This window comes from Malurus melanocephalus, unplaced genomic scaffold, assembly GCF_030028575.1.
Source record: "Malurus melanocephalus ecotype Western Australia unplaced genomic scaffold, MMel_1.1 scaffold_122, whole genome shotgun sequence".
Taxonomy (NCBI): domain Eukaryota; kingdom Metazoa; phylum Chordata; class Aves; order Passeriformes; family Maluridae; genus Malurus; species Malurus melanocephalus.
In genome coordinates this window covers 1,441,633-1,468,001 of record NW_026623354.1, presented here as the reverse complement: position 1 = coordinate 1,468,001, position 26,369 = coordinate 1,441,633, and the positions used below count along the sequence as shown (strand labels likewise).

At 35.0% G+C, this 26,369-nt stretch overlaps 1 protein-coding gene across 1 annotated transcript; it reads right to left on the bottom strand.

Moving 5' to 3' along the window:
• Window positions 1–2,965: 2,965 nt before the first annotated feature.
• Window positions 2,966–21,160, bottom strand: CCDC172 (coiled-coil domain containing 172). Its single transcript, XM_057370307.1, has 8 exons — window positions 21,082–21,160; window positions 20,820–20,905; window positions 17,482–17,598; window positions 15,924–16,089; window positions 13,840–13,941; window positions 13,045–13,147; window positions 3,837–3,924; window positions 2,966–2,998 (listed from the first exon to the last, which is right to left on the bottom strand). The coding sequence occupies exons 1-8, from the start codon at window positions 21,158–21,160 to the stop codon at window positions 2,966–2,968; spliced, it is 774 nt and encodes a 257-aa protein (XP_057226290.1).
• Window positions 21,161–26,369: the final 5,209 nt, after the last annotated feature.

The following is a 26,369-nucleotide window of genomic DNA, read 5'->3' as shown; positions in this document are numbered from 1 at the left end:
TATAAGATACAAAATAATTGCATTTTAATTACTTTTATTTGAAGGGTTTTTCTACTTCATTGTAGCTGTTCCTTGCTTCAAGAATAGCTACAACTCYGGATGAGTAACATTAGGTCATGAGGGCAGCTTTTACACAGTTGAGCCATCTGGTCTGTGTTCCCATCCTGCCTTGTTGGGAATGCAGGTTCTTGGTGCTTCTCCTCCTCATCCTGGCCTCTGACCATGACTCTGGCATTTTGTATCCTGACCTCTACTAGTCCTTGCTATACTCCAAACTCTTCAGGCTGTGATCTTGTAGATKGAGGGTTCAGCAGACTCCTCTTCAGGGCCTCTGTACTCAGTCATTACTCACCCTGGCTGGAAAACTCTTTTGGAAAGTTCAATGATTTTTTTTTTCCAGCCATCTCAGGTCCATGGCCTGGCCTGATTATTTTTTTTGTCATAAAAAGGGACAACAACATCTATATAATATACAACCTCCACTTAAAAATATGCCATCTCTAAAACAATTCATAATATTTCTGTGTGCATTTTCATGGCAACCTGGCAATGTTCTTGTCTTTCTTTTGTGTTTATTGAACTTAACAAAAGATTGGGTTTATTTGCACTCATTTAAAAGATTACTCACCCCCAGTTTGAGAATTTTAAAGAAAATCCACAAAACACAAATTTTTGCATAGTTTTTAGTTTGAATCTTCCAAAACAGAAAAACTATGTTTGTTCAAAATTACATTACTCCTAAGACAATGGTGACAAATGTATTTTTATACTTGGAGAAATTAGTATGTCTTACATTCACCCTGCAACAACTGGGTTAGTCTGGCATACTTTTTTCCAGAGCTGTTGAGGGATTTGTTTAGCCCAATAGGATTTGTATTGATTTCTGTTTCACTTTTTTTTGGTGATCTTTATTCTTGCTATTTTTTTCTTTTATTGATTCTGAAAGCTTTAGCCATTTGGRTTATTACAAATGTTGCTATATTTATGCTGTAATTCTACTACAATAATCAAGAAGTCAGACTTTCACAGACTTTTGTGCACACATATCCAACATAAAAAGACTCATGCACACAAAACTGAATTCACAACTGGTTTGCTGGAATCTGAAGTCTCTGAAAAGAGAGCTTAACAATTTTTTTTTTTTCCACATGATTTTTCAGTTGATTTAGGGACATTAATTTATAGTATTAATTGGTTGCTATTGGAGGCTATTCCTCATTCCACTTACCTCCAAAGTATAKTTGAAATTTTGGTGTAAGTCAATGAGCTCTGGTTTATGTTCTGAGTATTTCATCTATATGGACCAAAGAGCTGTATAAATGAGACCATTGCCAAAGAAATTCAAGGATTCTTGTAAATTAAAGCAACTATAAGCAGACAAGCACAAAGTTAAAAAGAAGTTTTTTCCTGTTGACTACCAAATACACTTAACATAAGCAAGTTCCCTTAAATRAATAAAATGATCAAGATAAACTCACCGTTCTAACAAATCCAAAATTTTAATTGATGCTTCATCAGTTAAATTCAGAATCAGCACTGCTTTAGCTGCCTGCAGGTGTTTGGATATGTAGCTGCATTTTTAGTAGTACACCATGGATTTGCTCAAAACCCACAAGCCGTAGTTGCCTACTTTAAAAGTCAGATGGCCCCATAGAAGTCTGAGGGACTAAGTTGTTTCAAATCAAGCAATCTTAAGAAGATCTCTCTTAGGCCAGAGACAAAAAAAAGTCTTATAAGGATGTCAGCTCCAACAGCACCAGTTATTAACCATGATAATCCCCACCAATTGGAATTATGCTAGCTAACCCAGTGGATCAGAAGACTCTTTGATACCAGTGCTGCAGATCAAACCTTGCCAAACTTCAAACTGCAGCTGTGTCCCAAGAGGAAAAACTTTATCTATCTAAGGCAGAATTTGGTCAGGTTCCAAAAGGGATTTATTCCTCCCTTCTTAATAAAACGTCTTTTGCAGGTTTGTGTGTGACAGACACTCACTTGGAGGGCTCTGGGTGTAGAAAAACGAGTGAAGAACAATTATCCAGCCCTCCCCTWGGGGAGAAGCACTGAAAAATATTTGTACACCCAGTGGGATGTGATGAGACAATGGCCACAGAGTGGGCTCGGGCTGAGCAGAGTGAATGTTTTTATATGGTTTTACTGTAAGCACCTGAATGATAAAGTCAGTTCCCACTGGGAGGTTGGGAAATGCTGTTACAGTTATACATCCTGCATGCTTGAATGAACAGGGATTCTGATTCAACCACAAATCTTCACCAATTCTCTAGAAATGTGGACTTTTCATTTAGCATAAGGTTCTATCTTTGTTGTTATGTGCTGAAGTTAGGACCTGGTATTTTGTGGGTCGTGGGAGAGGGAGAAAAGAAGATTTCTCACGTTATCAGAAGGCAAGTGCTAAATAGTAATAGACTGACTTGTCACCACTGGAGGTACCTACAGCTCTGTAGATTTGGAAACTTTTCTGGACTGGCAAGCAGGATTGCTGGAGCTGAGCTATTTCAGGGAATTCATTACAGAATTGCGTTGTCAAGGAATAAACGAAATAGTCACAGCCCCTGTTAAGGGTTATTGATGGTAATAGCAGTCTTCCTGTCAAATAAGACCATGTCACTACCTTTAGATATAGAAGACCATTCATTTGAAAAAAATAGTTTATAAAGAAAAGAGCTAGTAACGTAGGAACTGAGCTTTATGTGTAGTTTCCCATGTGCTGTGATCCATGGGCCACAAAGAAGAACTTATAGAGGGACAGCTGCTGAACCTGAATACAAACCTCCCCTCACTTCTAAATGAAATAAAATTTTATTTTAATGAAAACTAAAGACAGATACAAACTGTGAATTAATCAAATGAAAAATAAAAGCAAATCTGATAGAACTTGAGTAAAATGGTTTAMAAATGCTCAGACTTGCTTCTATGATGCTCCATATCATATGCCACWTATTACTCACTTCCCTGAAGACTTCTTTTGTGATAAATTCTGGAAAAGAGAAAGAATGGAATTATAGCAAATTWAATCTTAAAAGCTTAGTATGTTTTTAGAGAAATTTTTAAACATTGAGGTGTTTTATTTTTCTTTCTGAAGAAATTAATGAAAAAATAACCGAGAAAATGCAAATAAATTACATTACTTCACAGAAATTTGAAAGTGGTTATAAAAGTGAATAATGTAAATTTCTCAGGACTGTCATTCTGCTTGATGGTAGTGGCAGCTGTGTCTTCAKACAGCTCAATCAGGGGCTCTGAAATGAACCTTTAAAACCCCTTTGTTTCCCAAATGGGACTTCGAAATATYTTTTCTCTTTGTATTGTTACACAGACTGACAATCAAGAAATTTGAAATTARGATTGACATTTAGAGCAAAACACATTTTAATAAGTTTTTGTAAGGAATTTATGAGTAGACAAAATAAAATACTAGATGAAAGGATGCTATTATCATCCTATTTCTCCATATGCCCATCTTCCATTTAACTGGCAGCTGGAGGTAAAGGTTAATTTTGCTCCTAAATGCATAACCTTTTGCAGCTTTCAATAAACTAATGATTTCTATTCGTTCCCCCAGTACATCTTTCTAGTGCTAAAACCATATCTCTAAAGTCTTCCTTGTGCTTTTCTTTTTCCTAGAAATTATATTCCTGGATGTTTGGATATAAGCTAAAACAAATTAATATTGGTGCATGTATGCACCAAGAGGATATTTAGGAGTGTACATAGTATAATAAACTGCTTATCTAAAATTGCTGCTAATCATCCTAAAGGACACCTTTAAAACTAAAATTATCAAACACTTAAAATCTGTAATGAAAATGGCATACCATTTGCAGAATTTCAATTTCTGTTTGAAGAGTCTCGCAGACACTTTCCCAATTATCATCTTTGCATTTTTCCAGCTCTTTCTTAAGTCTGTCCAAAACCAAATAAATTTTCAGGTCAGAGAGGTGTTGCTGGGTAACTATTTTTTCAGTTTTGGTCACAACAGTGAATTTGACTTGTGTGAGGAAGGCCTCATTGATCTATTTTCCTGGTTAGGATTTAAATTTGCTACTTAGACAAATTTGCGGATTGTGTTGTTTCCATAAACTGTGGAAGATAGATGGCCTTATTAGTCATCGTTTTACTTATTTAAACATGTGAATTGGAATGGTGATACTTAGAAAGTCCCATATGTTACTGTTCTTATTTTTCCTGGGTATCCTCTTGTAGCCTCTGTTGGAGACAGAATTTTGGATTAGGTGGATGCTCTGCCTGACCCTGTGCCAGCATTGCTCCATACTCCTCCACAGACTCCACAGTGGTGTTCCTGTTCTGTCCCCACTGCTCCCACCATTCTTCAGCACTTAGTGTTTCCCAATAGTCTCAGCCAGTTCTCCAACTTTTCTACAATAAGGATTTAATTTTAATATAGCTATTTCTCCACTCAAAAGATTGTTTAGTCCTGCTGMATGGAGATACCTAAACTTAGCACATCAATGAGTGTAGAGGTTTAAATTAATACTTGGTAGGCCCAGAGAAATCTATGCCAGAGCTTTCAGTGGGCTGATAAATTCAAGGTGATGAGATTATTCTGAGTCTTTCCATGGCTGTCATAAGAAAAGTATAATGACAAAGATAAAGTTGTTTACCCTTAATACAGTTTCAGGAAACAACCAAAATATTCTGGAATGTACAAACAGACTGAAAAAAAATGGAAGGAAAGTATATATTCTACTTGACATTAAATAGCTAAACCAAAGCAGGACCTTGTTTCTTCTGAAGCTGAAACAGAAGGTAGCAACTATTTTTGCTTTTCTGTACTATAGTAGATGATAAATTATTTGAGCTTTTTATAGAGATGATGCACCTTTTTACCTGTCCTACTGCAAATAGAGTTGATTTTTCTACACAGAAAATGGCTTTATTAAAAGTAAAAGATACGTCTTTAAATAGACGAATAGCTTAGTCACTGTGCAGCTTTAGAACAACAGTGTAAGACTGGACTGGAAGTTAATTCTGCTGTTCATGTGGCAAATAAAAATATCTTAACACCAATATGGAAAAAGCATGAGCTCTGTGTGCTTGCATTGTAAAGCAGTAAATACCCCTCCTTTCAGAAATGTTTGTCATAACACATAAAAGTATCAAATAGAAGGGAATTTTGAACTACACTTTGAGAAATTTTCACTGAAAACTGTTAGTTTTCATGCCATTTCATTGAGAGAAGTTCATTTCAAGGTCTAAGATGAGCTTGTGATCTTGATTAATCTACTTAACTTCATTGCCTTGTCTTGTGTTTTTTTCTCTCTGTGTTCTCTGTTAGTGTGATATTAGAATCCTAATTTGCTTGAGACAAACAAAAGCCCTACTTTCYCTAATTTACCTTAGGAAAAGACAAAACCTGTTGAGCTCAGAGAAAATGCACTCTCATTGTCTTTCACATAGTAAAACTGATGCACAGCCTACTTGCTACTTGTGAGCTAAGAATAATACCAGTCCATGCTAGGCTACATTAGGGATAGAAGAACCAGAAGATAAGCAGTAGGAGTTGCTTATCTGTGTCTTGGCATTGTGAATTAATTACTATTGATGATGTGCTTTGAAACTAACATTTTGTGCATGGATTTTAAAATTTTATTTAAAATATTTTATAAAACTTCTAAACGTAGTGACAGCACAATTCCTTACATGGCACCAGGTAGTGGTGATAAAAGACATTCATTCAAATGTGGTGTTTAATTCTTACATTAATCAATTGATTCTGCTTTCAGGTCTTCTTTCTTTCTTATTTAGAAGCTAGATAATTACAGTATGTGCCAGGAATATTATACTCACAAAATAAGAGCTGTCTGTTAGGTTACAGTCTACAAAATTAATGCGTTGGAGACGCCTGAGTTACTGAATAAATGATGAAGTTTTACCAGAAGGAATGTGAGACAATGGAACTATTAAAAAAAAATGTTTAACCTGAAAGCAGATTTCGTTTTTTCATTTTACATTTAAGATAAGCAGGATGTTCATATTCATCTTTCCACTATCAGATTGAATGTGCAAACCAATTATTCATGAAACTATACTGTCTAGATGGAAGGCAGGTTTTCTGTCACCTCTGAAAATGGAAAAAGATGTAACTTTTGCTAGAACAAGGATTAATTTGACAATTATAYCCCTTTTATGACTATGAAAAAGGGCAGATCTCATAGGAAAAATAATCTGAAAAATCACATTAGCATTTGGCCCCCATGTGCTTTGGTTTTGCTTTATTTTTAGCATTCTGTTCTCTTTGGTGACAATAAAATATATCTTTAAAATAAGTCATGGCCCAAGACTAACAGTGTCTTGGCAAGTTTCAGCATCACAGGCTCTAATGAACATCTGGAGCTGAAATGCCATATTTGCAATGGCTAAACCTAGCCTTAAATCAAACAGGTGGGACAACAACATCAGCATTTTTTGGATGCTGTCTTGTCCTACACTGAGTTCTGCTATCAATGGCCCATTTTCCATTAGTCTTGAATGCTAGAAGTGACAGAGATGAAGAAGGAGGGGATTTGCTGAAGATGATCGATTTTGCAGCTTTGAAATGAGCCCAGCTATTAAATGTCATTGGCATTTGTGGTTGATACACATTCTTCTTAAATTTCAGCTCTATATAGTCACATGGCAAAGAGGAAAAATAATTTGAAATCAATACATGCTGGTATTATAAATTGAACTATGAAGAAAATAATGTTACTGTCAAACAGATGTCTCTRAAAATCATCCATAGATTCAAATGACTGGATCAAGACTTCAGTATCCAAAACTTGCATTCCAAGAATAACTTTATGTAAAGATGTCTCAAAGGAGAAATAATTTCTGAAGAAGGCAGGGTTAATATGTGGTTTTAGAGTATTTTTAAAATTTTCTAGTGGGTGTGAAAGACCCAACTAGTTGTTGTTGGWGTTGCAGAAAGGGCAGACTGTCTCTTAGTTATGCTTTGCTGACACAAGTAAAATTTTTTTCTGTATTCTCTTTCTGTCTTTGCCTTGTTTATGACCACCATTATATTTTTTAATCATAAATTTGAGGGAAAACATTATGGTGTATTTTAAAACAGTATTTCTTGACACTGAAATACAGGGAATAGAATACATGGTACAAAATGAAAACTCCTTAAGAAGTTTTATATAACTTGAGAGTCTTTTCTTTTCTTTCATCAAAAACGTCAGGAAATACATTTATCAAGTTTTTAAGACTTTATTGGGACTGAAGAAAAGTATTGAAGACTTTTGTTTATTGTCTCAAGCTCAAGTAGAGGAAATTCTCTCTATGTTCTGTGCTGGGATTAAATTAATGTGTATGTTTCTATAGTGAGAGMAAGATTTTACTGGGTATTTACAATTTGCTGACACTACTAAACAGAAAATGCWATTGATACAGCAGAAGAAGTCAATAAATTTCAGACTATTATCAGACTATTGATTGAGGAAGAGGGAAAACAAGTTCTAAATGGAATTCAGTATCCCAAAATATGAAGTCAAGTACTTGAGTTATACAATTAAATATGAAAGTTTATGCTTGATGGAGCAGAAGGCTAATAAAAATTAAGCAAGTGATCTAGTAGTAATAAATTCTAGCAAGAAGATGAAATGTGAACACAAAGAAGGTACTAGACTCCATAACAATGGAAATCAAATGTAAACTAAAAGAAATAGAGCCAACAGGTAAAATAGGGAAGTTTCTGATTTTGTTGTCCTGAATGTCAAATGTAAAATAAAGAGTTATCATTGTTTAAAGCTTGCATTTTCTGAATGCTGTCAGAAAACTATTTATAAGAGTAGTTAAACGTCCTGAAAAGTGTGGTGGTATTTTACATAAAACATCACAAGACATCTTTAAGGACTATATAATAATAGATGAATAAACATGGAAAGGGTAAGGCACACTGAATTAAATTTAGGATGAGATTTGCTTTTGTGCAGCCTATTGTTGTATGGCCTATTTTCCATAGGAACTGTAAGAATGAGCTACACAGGAAAGAAAAAAATACACAAGCATGTATGTGAGATGTGAAATRAAACATTTTTCTAGAATCAATAAACTTCCCATTGAAAGACAGGGMAAGTAAATAGGGGTCAGTCATTCTTCTAGCTCAATTATCTTGATTTTTCTGTTGGATAGAGAAAATTAGATCTTAATTGGGTAAACTAATATGGTTACCCTAGTGCTGAAATTAGTATCTCTGTAAGGTACTACTTTCTTCATGTGTATAATATTCTCAGAAAAGGGTTAAGAATTGTCCTTGTTTCATTCTGCTTTATGGGCTCATCGTCCAGGTTGAATGTATCTTTTTTGACAAGTAGGTGAGAGATTTGTACAAAGCATTCTTTACACCCTCCTGTTTTTTGCTGGAAATAAATCTTGCTTTTATCTTGTGCACAGCTATATTCTCTTTTGATGTTTATAGCTGTATTTTTCTCACATAATATGCTCAAACCTCTCTGCTTCCAAGTACCTATTACTGAAGTCCTTAATTGTGTACAAGTAGATAAACTTGCACTGCATAAAATTACATTCCTCCTCTTTTTCAGTGACTCTTCTACAAGGTGTAGAGTTTTTTAATTAAGATCCTGTTGTCTTAAAACACTTTCTACTCTTGAGTCATTACTTAAAACATTAAGCAAGACCAACTGTGACTGTTGTTACCTTTGAGTCCCAGAATTTTTAATTGCAGACCTATGACTGTTACTGTTAGTCATTTCCTTACTTAATGTTTTTAGTATGTCTTTCCTAGGTTAGCTAGCAGTTTTCCACATGGGATAACACCAAATTCTTTATTAATGTCCAGATGGACGGCATTTGAATTTTCTTTGTCTAACCTATCTGTTGTCTTATCAAAGAAAGACATCATTAGTCAGATTTGATCTACTTTTTGTAAATCCATACTGCAATTCATAATGGGAAGCTATTTTAACATAATTCAAACTATAATAGTTCCACTAGGCACTGCTATTAAGAAGAAAAGCTCAAAAAATCAATGAGGAGATTGCCATTGAAAAACTCATTTTGAACACATCTATTACCCCAGAGATTGATGTTTTCTGATTGTAAAATTTAACATCACATTAAATTGCAAAAAAAATGTTTTAACCCACCAGAAGCTTAGGCAGTTTTTGCTGTTTGCATGAACAATTTGCTCAGTTCTAAGGAATATGTTTCCTGTATGATTGGTATGAAAGGAAGAATTACTTTTTCCTTCCTAATTTGGGTAATGGAGTTTATTTTTCTGGATTATGAAGTATAAGAAGGAATACTGTATTTTTAGGATTTAGAAAAGTATACAAAGCTGTGAACTATTTACAAARTAAGCAGATTTCATGCATTTCCTTTCTGCTATTTCTTTTCCAAAGTAGAAAAGAAATTCAGGTTTCAAAGAAGCATTCTATCCTTATTCTACCTTTTAAATAGGTTGAAAAATATCTATTTTAGATAGAAATGATCTGGTTCTAGCCTAAATAAACTTCAACTAAAATTAATTCTAGGCTGTTTTACTTAAGGCAACACATAAATTTAAAATTAAGATGTGAAAGAGGATAAATAATTAATATAGTAATATCAATTAATATAATAGTGAAATGACATTGTTAGGAATTTACTGGTATCAGTTAGTCTCTGCTTGATTCCTGCATTGTTCCACTTAAGTGGTGTTACTCACTACCTGCCAGGGAAATGGGACACCAGAGAGCTGAGGCCAAAGTTGTTTCTTGCTCTTTTGTGTTTGAGGTTGGCATTGGCAGAAAAGACGATTAAAAAAAGGCTTTTGGTCTTAATTGCAGCTCTCTTTGGGGGAGGAAAAAAAAAAAAGAAGAAGACCCTCTTTTCTTAAAAACATATCTGAATTATGCACCTGTATCTTGAGAGGTGCCTTTTCCAAGGTGCCTGCTAACTACAATTGTGCTTAACATTCCAGTTCTGGGTGGCTTTTTTCTGCATCAAATATGTGTCAGAACAAGCCTCTAACTGCAGCCCCAACAGCTGCTGGAATTACCAGTGTGAGCTTCTCATGACCCTTTGTCATTCTTTGATGGATTCGAGAGAAATTTTATGAAACTGCAGAYGTGGTATGGGGCATTTTTCTCAGATCAAAGATGAATTGCTGTAATTTGAATTAGCTRGCTACACTCTTCAGCTGAAACGCAATTTACTTTTAGATATAKACTTAATTGCAATGAAGATTCTTGCCTTGCCAGCTACTTTTGATATCGATTTTTAAGCTGGGACTAGACATGTGATGCAGTAACAGACTTGCAGGGTGATTTGGGAGCTACATATATCAGGTTATTGATGCTGACTGTCTCTCACATTTGTTTTAAGGAAGCATAAAAAAATCAGTGTTTTTACCATTTATAGTGGTGTGGTTTCCAGTTCAGTAAAAACAAAACTATTGTGCTTATTTCATAGAAAAAAAAAAAAAAGTGGTCTTAAGCCATATTACTTGTGTTAAAATATTATCATCTTTATGTATAATAAAARAAGATTTTCAGTGAAAACTGGTGTTCTATTCTTGCAATAAACTCTGTATGGGGATAAAAAACCTAATCTTGTTAGGCTAAAAAAGGTTGTTTCTCAGACACAGAAGGGTCAATCACATTGATTTTAACATGACCAAAATTGACTCCTGTTAAGATACAGCCACATACTTGTGTATATCTCGAGAAGTAAAGCCTTCAAGGATGAAAACTATGCAAACCTTTGCCTCCTCATGATGAAAATACTTTTTTTCCTTAAATCCATTCTAAATCCTYTTCTTTCAAATTCTGCTTTTTTGCCTTTTCTTCTACTGTGCAGATCCTRGCTCCATTCTCTTGATGATATGTAGGTGCTGGAGAGTGATCAGGTACCTTCCAGGGGACTATTTATTAATCCCCTTTCATTCTTTCAAGTCAGTAATCCAAATCAAGAAGTAAACAGTAGGCTTTGTTAAATTTATAAAACAAAACAAAACAAACAACTGTTGTAGTTGTATGAGTCTGATAAGGTTTGGGATGGTTATATAGAGCTCAGCACTGACATGGAGAGGAAGGAAAATGAGGCTTGCCTGCTTGGCCCTACTGAGAAGCAGAATCTATTAGTGCTGACATGGAAATACAGCAGCATAGCTCTGTTGCTTCTGGCATTTGAGTTAACTTATTCAGGGCTATCTCTCCCTATAAAGCATTGAGCTTTTCKGATCAAAAGCAAGTGCAAGATAAAAATATGATTTAGGCAAATCTGTCCTAAAGTTTTTCCAGTATCTGAAATGRAAAAGTGTTTCAATTTTAAGAAAATTTATTTAGTATATTACTAGACCTCAAGAAGTGTTTGCATTTTGTGATAGTGATAATAGCAGTAGGAGCACTTTATCTTTTGCACTACATGCAATTATCAAATAATGTTAGCTTATCTTGACCCTAAAAGGAGGCATTTCATGAAATAAGAAAATCTCATCATCCTTCTTGYTTTGGTTGTAAATGACACTTGCTGATTTTGCAGTGAATAGAATTTAATATGTTTTATCCAGTTTTCCAYCCAGAGAAAACCAAAGYGTCATTCTGCAGMGCTCTGAGTTAATGTYACTACACAGACAGACAGACAGRCAGGCATGGATTTGATTGATCCCAAGGATCTCAGTGGCAGAGCTGGGAATTAAGAGCATGATAATGTTGGCTTCTTCTGTACCTTGAATCCAGGAAACTTGTTATAGAAAACTAATTACACAAATTTGGGTATTCAGTGGCATCGTGGCACTAAACTATTCCAAGAGAAGTATATTATTTGGAAGGAAGCTGACAACCTCATGTATCACAAACCCTAATATATCACGATTGAATGAATAATGTAAACCAGTGAGTTATAACGTGCTGTCCTAGAGAATCGTTACTGTTATTATTATTTACACTGTGTCTTCTACGTATATGTTGAATGCAAATTTTTTGCTACTGTATGCAGGATTGTGAGCTAATTAATTTTTATGCTGAGGGAATTTTGGCCATGTCTCAACACCATGTAAGAGGTTGAAGAGAGTTACTAATAGGGCTGATATATCATTTTCTTTCAAAAACAGATATTCAGCAAAAAATGGGTCATTACCAAATCGTCTTTCAGAAAATTGCTAGGGTTCTCTGCAAAGTTATAACTTTCCATTGAAAGTTTTCAGAAGAAAAAAAAAAAAGTCCACTATATTTATTTATTTTTGTCAAAAGCTTAGGAATATACAGGAAAAAAAAAACAGTGATGGTAATAAAAATTGTGTAGAGGAGTTCCTTTGCATTGTCTGTTAAATGTTTTCAAATAGGCACATCCATCTGGAACATCATAAAATATTTCAGAAAAAAAGATGGTCAATTCTGTGATATGGAGCTTCCTGCACTGGGAGATTTTTTAAAAAAATCATTACATTATTTTCTGTAAAGTGAAAACCTAAAGCTTCAGTTAAGCAGAGTGACAAAAAATGAATTGTTACCACTCAGTTACTCTTCACTGTTAATGGAGACTGTGCTAGGTCTTCTCTGTCTCAGTAAAGTCCTCAAATGTTGTTCTAAACAAGCTCAATTAGAAGGCAAACTAGAACGGATAGTAGAGATCAGAGAGAAAATAAATCTACATTTAGTGGCTCCAACACATGTCCCAGCTGCCTGAGGACGTTCCTGTGGCCAGTCCATTCCATTGCAATCAGCCTCTGAACAGYCAGGCAGCACAAATAAGTTTAGCATTGGGTCGTCCATCAGTACTTTGTGCACATCACCATATTTACAACTCCTCMGGAATGGTCTTCCACCCAAGCAGCAGCATTTTGTTCTTTCTCTGAGTTTGAAACTCTTCCACTTTTTAGTTCATTGGAGTATGTATGTGAGGGTGAAATGCTGTAATAAAMAACAGGAACTGGGGTTGCCTAATAAAAAAAGAAGGCTTCTTCTGATTTCAGAAGGAATATTGCACATGAAAGGTAAAATAGTCATTGCCCCCAGGGGTAGACTGCAGTTACAGTCCTAAAATTAAATTTACAACTAATTAACATGAGACTCTTACCTTAAACATTCAGGATCAGTCTGAGGTTTTTCAATGACTTGGACTTTTTCTGCTTCTAAATCTTTYGTCATTCTTTCAGCCTCCCTGATTACTTTCTCAAGGTCTAAACATGAAATCAGAATTACCCTATAAATATATATTAATCATTCATATTCAAAGACCTTCTACATAGTCTAAATTTRTATTTCCTAATATTTCTTAATGAAACTCTTTGAAGGGTAAAGGCATCTAAATAAAGAAAATTAGTTATTTTATTATTATTGTAATCACATATTGCAATCTAAAAATTTTCACTCCTTTTTCCAAACAATTTATGATCATATTTACTGCTTTTCTTAGCTCTTACTGTGACATGTTACTTAGATATCTGTAGAAAAAGATACTAAAGCATTCTAGATAACATTGTTTTAATCCRGATTTCAAAGTATTCCCTAGTGGTGTGATCACCTTTGACATGGAAGGTTTTAAACAAGGTTTATGTTGATTTTAACTTCTTTGAAACATTAAATTCTCCATTTAAGTAAATGGCTTACTAGCAGAAGCAAAATATTTTTTATATTTATAGCTCATGATTCAGYAAATATGTGGACCTCAGTATCAATGACATTAAAAGTAAATCTAACTGAAATTAGTATTTGTTATAACCATGCTTAAAAAAATTATTACATATTTTTAAAACTAAATTAAAATTTGTTACTATGATTCCTTGTTCTTGAAAAAAATGACAAAAAACATTTTTCAGAAGCATTTGTCAAGCCAGAAATAATTATCATAGCAAGTACTTATCAGACACACCTTTGAGCTCACTTTGGAGAGCAAATAAATCCTGTTTTAATTCATTCTTCTGCAGCTGGAGTGCATTTAACTGAACATTTTTATGTTCCATTGACTCCATTTCTAAGAAAAAATACRTTTTAAATTAAAATGCATTGCAGTTTCAGCATCCATGATGCAATCTTAAATATTCTTAACTACTTCTACCAATCTTCAGCTAGTCAAAAGAACCTTAAATATAAAACCAAAATGAACTAAAATAATTCATATAAAACCCAGTTCACAGGAAATTATATGTCATATAATGTATTCATAGCTATGAAAGGATTTTTTTAAATGTTATTAAGCTGTTCAACGTATTTTGTTGTCTGGGCATAAAAGGAATGTTTTGCTTTAGAGTTACCTCAGCTATAAAGAAAGATGACTGATTGAATAGGTGGAGWACAGACACCTCTCAGCAAGACTGAAAAGATAAAACTTCTTAGTTTGTTTAGTGTTATATATACTTGAACCGTACTATTGACAGAATCTGGAATTAATTTTGATTGTTTTTTCTAACAATTGGTGGTCCTCACATAATTTCCTTGTTATGAGTTCCTTAAACTTTTCACTTCAGGATTGTCAGTGTGCCCAGGAGTGTAGCAGATTAAAAAAAAACAACAGACAAATTGTACCTCGAGAAAGGTGCAATTAAAGGAAGGAATTGAGATGGTAACTGAACTTAGAGGGAAATTTGGGTCACCCTTCAGATACTACTGATCTTTTAACTGCTCCAGTCTGCTTAGGTATGTAAAAATTAAATGCTAAAAGTAGCATTTGACACCAAATACAGCTGTAGATTAGTATCATAGCTACAGAAAATAAGAAAGAAGGTGCCACCTCCAATGGATAGTCCTTTTTCAGTTACTTTATAGCAGATGGGGGAATTGAAAGTGCTGTCACTTGACAAATCACGAGGCTGGAAAAGACTTTGAGGAGCTATCTAMTGTATTCCTTCTCCTGAAGGCAGGATCAGTTGTACTTGTGTCATTTCTGACAAATGCTGGTTTAAACTTTTCTTAAAGACCTTTAGTAGTGGACATTCCTAATTCCTTTGTTAATGGAATCTTCAAGGCAGTGTGTTTCAGTGGTCCACTGTTCTTAGCAAGATTTCTGAGCTGTCAGACAGACTCTCCCYTTTTGTGCTTTATACTTGTTACTTTTTATTCTGTTCACTATAGCTATAGAGAATACATTAATTTCCTTTCTACAGGATACTTAATTTAAYGACTGATATCTATCTTTCATCAGTCTTTTCCTTAATAGCTTAAATAGTCACAATTCTTTCATTTTCCTCCTCGTGTGCTCTAAAACCCTGATATCACTCTCATTGGTTCCATGTGGATTCTCTCCAGCTGGTCCACTTTTTTTTTTTTTTTTTTTTTTTTTTTTTTTTTTTTTTTAAGTAAAAGATCAAAATGAAATTTTTTTTTTTTTTTTTTAAGTAAAAGATCAAAATGAAATGCACAGTACTCCAGCTCAGAGCTTAACTGCTTCAAATAGAGTGGAGAATTATTTTCCATGTCTTAGAGGTCAGAAGTGTGTTTGTGTCTCAGTGTGGTGTTGGCATTCTGATGTCGTTGACTCATGTTCAGCTTGTGATCCATGACGACCCCGATTTCCTTGCGGAAGGGCTGCTCTGCAGTCTGACCCTGTGCTCTGAGAGATCCCATACTCTGCACCTTAACTCAGAGATCAAGCTGGATGTGGCACTAAAGGACTTGTCTTACAAGACATTTGTGCATACCATTCTTTTGAAGTTAAGGAAATCTACAGAGCTCAGCCATAGGTGATTCTAAACTTTATTCAGTTTCTGTGTATGACCATGAGCTCTGTGCAGGCTCAATTAAACACTAGGAGCCACTTCTGCATGTCAGCTTCTTCTCCTCATAGTGCTCACCTCAGAAAGGACTGARGAGCATATGGTATGTCAGACCACACTCTCAATTTAGTGCTAAAAGGAAGCTCCAGACAGCAGGGGAATGGAATTAAAATTACTGGTTTGCACAGCTATATTTCATCAATTTGTGTTAACCCAAGATAAACTGGTTTMATACAAGACTTACCACTTTTCAACAGAGCTGCTTCATTGTCTAAATCATTTATTTCAGTCTTGACTTTTTTTTTAATAAGAAGATCTCTGTTACTTGTTAGTCCATATTCATTGTTAAATTCTGTTACTTCTCTGGTAAAATTATCTTCCTCTTCCGTAATTTTTTTCTTTGCATCATTCTGAAAAAAAGAAAGGGAATATTGAATGTTTAGGTGAAAAAACAAGAAAGTCTTTGTTAAAATATTCTGGCAGACTGAAACACAGTGGGGTTTTTTTACCCTTAAATTTGTAGTACAAAAGTAAATAAATAAGCAAAAAGTAAATAAATTAAATAAATGTGAAAGTAAAGAAAATATTTTCTTCTTCCTAGACTAACATGAAAATGATCTACAGTCTATCATTATGCCCGTTGTTTAAAACTTTTTTCTCTGCAAAAATTGATATTATTGRTAATAGAGCATTTAAAAAAATCACTACATTATGTTACAGAATTGAACCAGATTTTCAATTCAACTCTCCCACTGAAATTAGAAAATTCTGTTTAAAGTCAATAGCACAGTATGACAGTTCTTTTTTTTAGATTGTTATTAAACTAAATAAAAGTGTTGTTCAATTCTCTGAAGAATACAGACTTACTTTMGCTCACTTAATAACTACCAAGAAAGCTATAGTTGATAGAAATTCACTGTTAAATTTTCTAGGAAAAAAGATACTCAAAACAGAAAGGTTATATTAAATTCTTTCTAAGAAATCTTAATTGATTGCTAAGTTAAATAAAATGACCCCTCTATTCAGGACAAAAAGAAATTATAACCTATATATCAAACTTCAAACATACTGGGAATACTTTGGGTATTGCAGAAATATTACWTAGTTAAAAAGATACCGGCCTGAAGATTTAGATTTAATTCTGGTGATTTGTACTGAATGTTTAAYATTTAGCTCTGCTGATTTAAAGGGCAAATACATATGCAGAGAAGACTGCTCCTCTGTGGTATATCTTCATCTGTACAGATCCAAGAATCCTCAACAAAGTAAGTGGAAGGCAATATTCAGGCTAGCACATGAGAGAACTGAAAAACTTCTTATAAGYAGCTACCTTTGAAGAGGTGGTGAGGTGTGTCTGGCATGAAAGAGATTTGGGGTATGTCAGGATTGCTAAAATGTCCCCATTTGCTAAAATGTGGTGTGGGCCTCCCTGGGTTTTTCCTTTGATCCTTTTCAATATTTTTAACTGTGGATGAGACAATCCAATTTAAGGCTTTCCTAGTTTACTTTTACAAAGSAAATAATCTGTCCGAATTGGAGTTCAGTCATACAGCCGTAAACATTAGAAAATGAAGTAAAGAATATCAAAGCTGCTTTGTAGATAAAATGCAGCACACACTAGCTTAGATCACAGTTTAAATTAGAAGTGAGAATTTATCTACATCTATATTGTTACATACCCTAGAATAAAAAAACATATTTTCCTAATTTAAAACATTCATTTTTCCAGATTTTCAAATTTTAAAGCTGATTGCTCTTGCACACTAGAAAAGAGTAGTACGAATACCCAGCTGGAAACATACCAAGATTTTAAGAAGACTGGTTCTTTGATTARTAAGTTCAGCTTTTTGTTTTTCTAAGCTGTCTTCACGTTTCTTCAGAACTTCTAAGTGGAACTGCTTTACAGACAGATGCTGAATCTTCCAAAAGGGGAAAAAAGAAGTTTATTGTTTCATTGTTTCAAATACTTTGAAATTGTACACAATGATCTTGGTCCAGTTAAACAAACATCTGGCATAAAGCTGGACTTACAAAAGCATAACAATTTTTTTTTCACCTCAATAACATTTCAGTGTACCACTAAGCTTTTGAAAAGTCTACTTTTTTTAAGAGTCATTCAGTGGTGCTCCATCTATCTAAAATGGCATTTTTAAGTCTGCAAGGTTTAGGAGAATTTTTTTTCATGTTAAAACCAGGAAAAAATATTTACCACATGGGATCTTTTACCCAACATAATCCACTGTCCTCCATCTCATTGTGTAAAGCTCATCCCCTACCAAATGAGACAATAATATCAGAATAATATCAGAGAGGCAGGGGTTTTGACTGCTTTTGACTGAATGGGTGCAGATGTCATCCACTCTTCAGTGCTAYTATGGAATATGTAAAGGAGAGCAGGATATTTTTACGAGCACAATTTCTGGAATTTTTAGATTATGAAGGGTCACGGAAATTAGCCTGCTGGTTATGGACAGTTTGATCATAAACTCCCCAAGCCCCAAACTATGATTTTGCACAGAGATTTATTTAGAAYTTAATTAATTTTAACCTTTAGTTTATCTGACACGAGGATATGCCATTCAACCATTGCATTTTCAAAATTTGCTGAAGAATTCTCATTTTTCCAGCACATTTGTTGTATCATTGTCTAATCTGAGGGCAGATATATGGTGGGATGAACTATAAGAAGAATGAATAGGAAACAGCTAAGTGTAGGAGAGTCTTAAAGGATGATAACTATTCATTTGATGGAGTGGAATGTCAAGTCCTCTTGACTCAGARCTATGAGAAGGAAAAGCAAAGTTAGATTTGCCCACAGAGTAAAGGCACAGGGTAAGGATCAGGAAGCAAATTGAATAGTCAGGTTAAGACACAAGTGTTTGTGTGTGTACAAGCATAACAGAGCAAATAAGAGTGGTATTACAATAGTAAAAATGAAAATATTTTAAAGTTAAATAATGCAGATGATTTTGGAGAGGGCACAGATGAAGTGCATCTGATCAAAATAGGATGCTAGTGGAATTAAATGCCTGAAGACTGGAATGCTGGAAAGAAAAGGATTAGATTTTTTTCCTCACCCCTAATATGCCCAGCATSCTAAGGGTGAAGGACGTGATTGGCTGAGAATGAATTTTACATATTAATTCAAAGATTGTAGATGTTCTTATACTCCTGTAYTAGTGTTACTGCTCATAACTAGCTTCAGTGGAGTTTCTCATCTGTAATACGCCAAATTCATCTATGCATTTGCAACCAAATTTTTAAAAGAAATAATTTARCTACAAACAGCAAAATGCTATAATTCAGTTTCTAATTACATGCTACCTAGTTTTACAGAAGAGAGGAAAAAATTGCGKTTCCCAGGACTCTTTGATTGACCACAGGCAGTGTCTGTGAAATAGAATCCAAAAAACTTCTGAACTCAGTCTCATCATCTTGGTCAGGCATCAGCTGCCGAGCAGGCACATGGTTGGATATGTGTTTATAAAGAACTACAGTTATTTGGTGTGGGATAAATTGAAAAGCATTAGCTGAGCAGCACTATCAAATATTATTTGAACTACATGAACTATTGCAGACATATGTAAATCTAATTCCTGTAGTGAAAAATAAATTACTTTAAATRGCGTCAATAACTATATAACCTTTAAACCTAAATACAGTCTTATTGAAATGCATTTTTCTATTCCACTAGTTTTCTGTATTATTTCCTATCTATAAATGAATCAATGTCAGACTAGGCAAGCAAGTAAAATATATTTTTGTGGACATCAGTGAGAATATTATTAATACTGGTCAGTAAAGCACATAAAATTTAATTAGGAATAGTTCTTCAGCTCTTCCCATTAGTCATTTACAAGAATGGCTCTACTCTTGGGACCTTCTGTACCTACCACATAAACCTTGATTGTAAATCATAATGCATCAATAAAATATTAGTAGTATAATCATAAAATTGTTATGTTCGTAAATAAATTTATGAGAAAGACTACTGAGGACCTCACCTAACAAGCAACATCCAGAAATAATCTGTGTTGGATAAACAAGTTACTATTTTAAAGCACCTTTGGGCTCTGAGATCGTGGCATGCATAAATGTGGGCACGTGAATAACTGCCTGTGTGATTATAGTCTCAATTTGCAACCAGTAAATATTTGCAAATGAGTTCTCTTTTATTCTGATCCCTTCTCAGTAATGTTGATATTTATTTTATATATATATATATATTATAGTCCTTTACAAAAGGCAGAAGAGCCTGTTTTTGGAAGGATGAAAATCATCCCCCAGACATTTATTTTCACAACTAGATGAGACAATCTCCCAGAGGTTCTTGAAGTTGTTTATTTAAATGATGGGATCCAACAGTTCTGACTTCAAAGTAGGCTCCACATGCTTTCCTGTTGTGAATACACATTCTGTCAGCRCAGATACTTAAGAGCACAGGGGAGGGTATTTAGACTTAATTTTCAGACACAAGCAAATGGATTTTTAAATAATTTGCAACCACAGGTGTTATTGGTGAAAAACTCTGCAAAACCGGTGACTTAATCTGAAAATACACCTGCAGTTTGATTAAATAGAAAAAGAGTAATAAAACCACTAAATAGATTCAGAAACTTTCCTCWTTCTTTGGCCTCCCTAGAAAAACCCTTAGGATTTGTAAGCCTTAACTGTGAGCTGGCAGAAATATCTTCAGTATAGGACTCAAGATCTTGTGAAGTAAACACAGAAACTGTTTCCACTTATTTTCTCTGAAAGGCCATAAATGAATGGCATTTRTTTAATGGGTAACCATGGGATGGCTTTTGAATACTGGAGGAAAGTGTTTTAACACACTGCAGCACTGCTAACTCAGGGTATCCCACACCATGCCCCAAAAGTAATCCTGCCCCTAATACAGCCAGGAGCCAGCCCAAAGGGYGAGATCTGTGGGAGGAAGGATGTTGATGGACCCTTTTTTCACTACARAGTGAAAATTGCCTAAAGAAAGGCACAATGCAAGTTTCCTCCTGCTGCGCTGTTCAGCAGGGGAAGCACACTCCTCGAAAGTGCTTATGGATCTGTTCCTGAAAGAACAGGTCGTATATTTGTAAACACAATGYATTTCATTATTATGTGCACTATAAATATGCCTGCTCACCTGGGTTTCTAAGTTAATTTTTGCAGCGCTCAGCTCTTCTCTTGTTTGGTTAATTTTTTCGTAAGTTCGGTTTATGTCGCATTTAGCTGCAAGACAATGAAAACCTGTAAGAAGGTGTGCTGTTTGTAAAAGTGCTCTCCTTATAAAAATGTGTTGGTGAAAAAAAACATCCTGGCTGCTTTTCCCTGATGTGAATCCCCTCAGAGATACCCTGTGGGACTGGAATGGAGAGGCCCCTCAGGATGGCAGCTGTGGGGCCCACCTTGGTGGAGGAAATTCCTCTTCTCCCTCGCCTGCTTCTCTGTGAACTGAATTTGCTGGAACAAAGTGTTCAGGTTCATTTCTGGCTTCTCATGGAGCTCTGTGGGCTCTGTGRGCTGAGCTCTTTGTGAGGGCTCCTGGAGGCTCCGGTGCAGCGCTGCCCTCAGGCCTCGGCCTCCATGGGCTYGGGGCAGGGCCKGGGGACACGGCTGAGGGGACACGGCTGAGGGGACACGGGGACACAGACAGAGGTGACACAGGACAGAGACTGCACAAAGGGCGGTGAAACCTCAAAAAGGAGGAAATGTGCATGACTGGCTAGAGGAGCCCACATGGAAAATGGAATGGGAAGAGGGAAGCAGCACAGCAAGAGCAGAAGACTGAAGATAGTTGGGAAGGATAAAGCCAGATGACACTACATCATGTCCAATTTGGGCATATCTGTCAAATTGGTTCTGACTCAGGATCCAGGCAGTTTTAGTCAAGCAGCCCTGACTTCTTTAATTCTCATGTGCTCCACACTGGTTTTGTGTCATTCAGAAGCTGTTTTCCTTTATCTCTTCCTTTCTCTACAGACTGACCACCACCATCCTTTCTAAATGTTATGTCTGCTCAGATCTACTTATCTTTTGAAGACTCATGTCTAACCTGAGCAGCTAAGGAAATCAGCTAAAATCTGCTATCACATAGGRGAACACGGTAAAAATTACTCCATGGAACTTACAATGATCAGACTCAGCTCAGTTGCGTTTCACCACAAATGTAAAACAGGCAATGTTTCAGTCCCAGTTAATTCCAGTAAGCAAAGATCACAACACAACCCTTTTTACACTCTTCTGGAGCATAATTGTGTACAAATTTACAATGCTCTGTGTTCCTGTAGTGTTCTAGTTTATACATTACTGGATAGTACACCTGGAAATGTAAGCACCTGGTTGAAAATATAATTCACGTTACAGGGTTTGCTTTCACATCTTGGGAAGGACTGACTACATTCCCTGCGGGGAATAACTGTGTGAAGTTTGCCTATTTGCTTTGAGGCAGAAAAAGCCTGGAGGAATGAAACTTTATAGATTTCCAGCCTTTTTAACACTGAAAAAGATTAGGATTATTGACAGTCCTGTGTTGTTATAGTTTTCCTYAAAGGAGATACTATCTCAGCATAGGCTGCAGTAGCAAAATTCAGAAATTAGAAAATCTTTGACCATCAAAACCAAAGCAATATACATGAGAGTACAAATGTATCATTAATGAAAAAGCTGTTCTAAGTTAGCAGAGTGAAACTGAGAATTCTGGAAAAAACTTATGTTACAGCATTTACTGCTTAAAGGCACCATGTTACAGCTGATAGTGTGTAATAAAATGATGTTTTTTAAAGGAAAGACATTGCTCTAAGAAAGAAAATGTGGCTTCTGACAAAATTTAAAACCCTGAAACTAGCACATTATGTTGCAGGAAATGCAATTATTTTTTAAAATGGAACAAAGTGCAACTGAGGGGGAAGAGTTCACAAAAGTGAATTTAGAAAATGTTTCAGAAGTGAAGCTTCCTACCCAAAGGCCAAAGGAAAAGCAGATGAGTCAAACGGGAACATTTGGTGATTGAGACTGATTTGTTACACAGGTCTGATGAGTGAAAAAGTCATTTTACAMAATTCAAGAAAATGAACTGCTCTATCAGTGGATCAAGGAGAAAATAAAATGAAAAGCTTTCTTTGAAGTTTTTGAGACTTGACTGCTTTTGTGTTTCAAGCTGAGAAGGCTGCTGCAGGCTGGGATAGAGTTCAGTGTCACTTATTAAAGGAATGACTGTGTTTTGTGGAGGGTGCTTCAGCTCCTCTAATTATGGCAAAGGAGCTGCTCTCCTCAGAAAGAAGAGTCTGACTCCAACTGTATTTCTCACTGTCTGAGAATGACCATTCAGCACGATTAACAGTTCTCTAAGAGTTTCCTTCAGAGACCAAAAAAATTCAGTGGACAAGCATTTGACATTAAGTCTAACAGCTTTTGACTCCTGCAGCTATTTGCCATGTGCTTGATTTTCACATGGTAAATTACTCACAATAGTAACTCAGGATTATATAAATTTATAGATAATATAAAACATATACAAGTGATTTCAGATTCAGGATCAAGACCATCAGTCCAAAGGTGTGTAGTTGCTGGCTCCCACACAAAGGGATGAGATAGCATGAACCTGAATGGTTCAGGATAAAAGTAAAATGTGCATTACTTTYGCTCGACTCGAACTCCTGCAAAGCACAAGATCTTTTGTAGATCACTGGCTGCTAGAAAGGTGACTTTAATTTCATTCTGTCKCTCATATCAGTACATCCTAATCTTAATCTATATCTGTATCTTAATCACTGTTCTGCAATCAGGTCATGTCTTTTTAGTGTTCTTCAAAATTACTAATTGCCCTTTGTAATCAGGCTGCTGTGCTGATAATAAAGTTTCTTCTACAAGTTTCTTCTCTAGTTTGTGTAGGAAGAAGATAAGAAAGATTTTGCTTGTAATCTTGAGACACTATTAAAAAAATTATTACTGTAACTTATTTCTAAATCATATGCACTCAGATTGTTTCAAAAATTTTTCCAAAAACCAAAAAATAAATAGGCGAAAGCAAAGAAGTGGCAGGGTAAAAGTTCGATGATGCAATATGGTCTTCACCATAAGAAATGCATTGTAAGAGCCAGAAGTTGTAGGATTATAGTTACAAATAAATTTTGTCTTTTTTGTCTTATGCATTGCTAGTATTTTTTTTCCATATACAAACCACASTGCTTACTTTTGAAATGTTTTATTTATAGTAAACCTTCTTACCAACTTATGTCTTGCGTGTCTGCCTTTGCTCTTGGTGGTCTTTGTATTTGACATGTGGTTTTGGACCAACTTTTTTCTACCTTACATGAAGGAATAAAGCCAAATTGTTCTGTGGCATAAATTCACAGCTGTCATTCTGAATTCAGTGTTGAAGGGTTATTTCCTTTACAGGAAATAGCATATATATATGTGTGTGTATGTGTATATGTTAAAAATAAAAATATATAAGGGAGTGCTCCAATCACTTGCAATGTGGTGCTGAGCAGTAATTCTATTGGAGAGAAACCACAAACACTGAGAAACACAGTAATTATTTATTTAAAAAAACATTAAAAATATCACAGACTTATTAAAAATTAATTGTATAATGCCACTTCTAAAAATCAAGCTTTAACTCTACTATTTTAAACTGCATTGTTAAAATTCAGCAAGCAGTGTAACTTGGCACCATCAAATAAAGTGTTTTCAATGTAAATCAAGAATATTTCATATGCTGGTTCTCCTGCTCTCACTGGCCACCACTTTACATAAACTTCTTCTGAAAACCTGGAGCAGGACAACACAGAAGGGGAATATTAAAATGCAGTAAAGACCTATAATTTGACCTATTTCAAATTTCCTGAGGAACTCAGGCCAAGAACAGTCTCGTTTTTATCTCTGGAAGAGTGAGAGCAAAACACTGACCCTCAGGCTGGAAGCTCTCCATTTCTAGTAGACTGCTCAGCAAGACAGTCAAGAATGGACACCCAGTTTCCTCCTTGTAACAGGAAGGTAATAGACTACAAAATTAATGTAATAAAACATAAAATAATGGCAAATATAGAAATAAATCCCTGGAAAATCATATGRAAATGAGTATCATGAGAAATGAGAATGATTCTCTTTGCCCCAAATCCCTATTTGTTTTTTCGAGGGGAAAAAAAAAGTGAGTCAGTGAAAAAGCTCTGTGTGTTTATTAAAAAACATTAAGCAGTAAGTTTGTTCTCCCCSATTACATGTCTGGCTGCAATGGAGAATTAGTGATACCCTTTTCCACTTTGGTAGGAATGTAAACAACTTCACAACAGATGTTCTTTATAAGGACAAAGCTTGCTATTTGCATTGTGATATCTCTGTTTGAGTCTTATATCCAAGATTTTGTTTAATTCCATCTGGAAAGGCTTCACTGGATCCCTTTAGCTTACTAAAGCAAAGATTATTCTTTTATGGTTTTAAATCTAAGTTTTCTATTTTCTTTGGTCAGRAAAACACACCACCTGCTTTCTTTGCTGATTGGTAACTGTGCTGTTATACAGGTATTCACATTGTTTCTCTGCAGTGGTTTAGAGTCTTAAATATATTTCAGTTGTTTCTTTTACTGGATCTCACAGTCTATCCTAAAACTTTTAAACTTTGCTATTCTATACTATTTGGATAAGCAACAAATGAGGSTCTCATTTTGAAACATATATCAGAGCTCTTATTTATCTTGGCATGAGGGTAGTAACTTTCCTAATGAAGAAAGAATTTTTCAGATCTGGACTGCATATCACAGTACAAAACACAGCCTTGGATTTGCATTTTCATAGTAAATTTTTCTTAATTATTTATATGGGGAGCTGTAGTTTGCTTTACATCAATACTGGTTGGCACCCAGTGGAAGCTACAACAGCAACAGAGAATAAATACTTTTTACATTTTAATTGTTTGTATCTTCCATTTATAAAACAGATATCTTAGGATTCTACCCCTTCCATATTCCTTCCCATTGAYGCTTCTGGAAGATTAGCTACCTTTAATTCTGAAATTTTCAAAGGCTTCATGGCACACATCTGCATCCATCTGCCAGGACTCAGAGCATAGGCAGGATAATAAAAGCATTCCATTCAAGTAGAGTAGAAAGTCACAGCTGCAGTAAGCATGTATTATCAATTGTGCCACGTTCATAAATTAATAATTTGCTTTGTATTACAGTCACTTCTTTCCAGAAGCATTAAACATGTCTATTCACAGATTGTGCAAAAAGTATGTAAATAGTTCTGCTGGSTGGGTTTGTCTTTTTACAGCTTGTCTTTCAAGAAAGAAGATAACAGAAGGACAGTGAATTAGAATAAGTAGCAAAAATGTTGCTTGCTTTAAAGTAATTACTTTTTTTTTCCCATTTTGAAATTTATATCAGAATATTTAAAATATATGCACTAAGTCAGTTATTTGAATACAAAATTARAATCCATAGCTGAGGCTGCAGAGTTTCTAACAGTGAATAACACACAGTATATTCATATGTGTTTTCATGCATGTTTTGGCCTATTCCTTTTTCTTTTAAAACAATATCATCTCTAGGCTACTGTTAATGGTGTTTTTAACCTTCCCCTTACACTGCTAAAAGAAACAAACATATCTTAAATGCCAGTTCAGAAGCAATTATTGTTGACTGTAAATGCTGTTAGATCTTCCAGTGTTGCGAAAAAGAAAAAAAAAAAAAAAA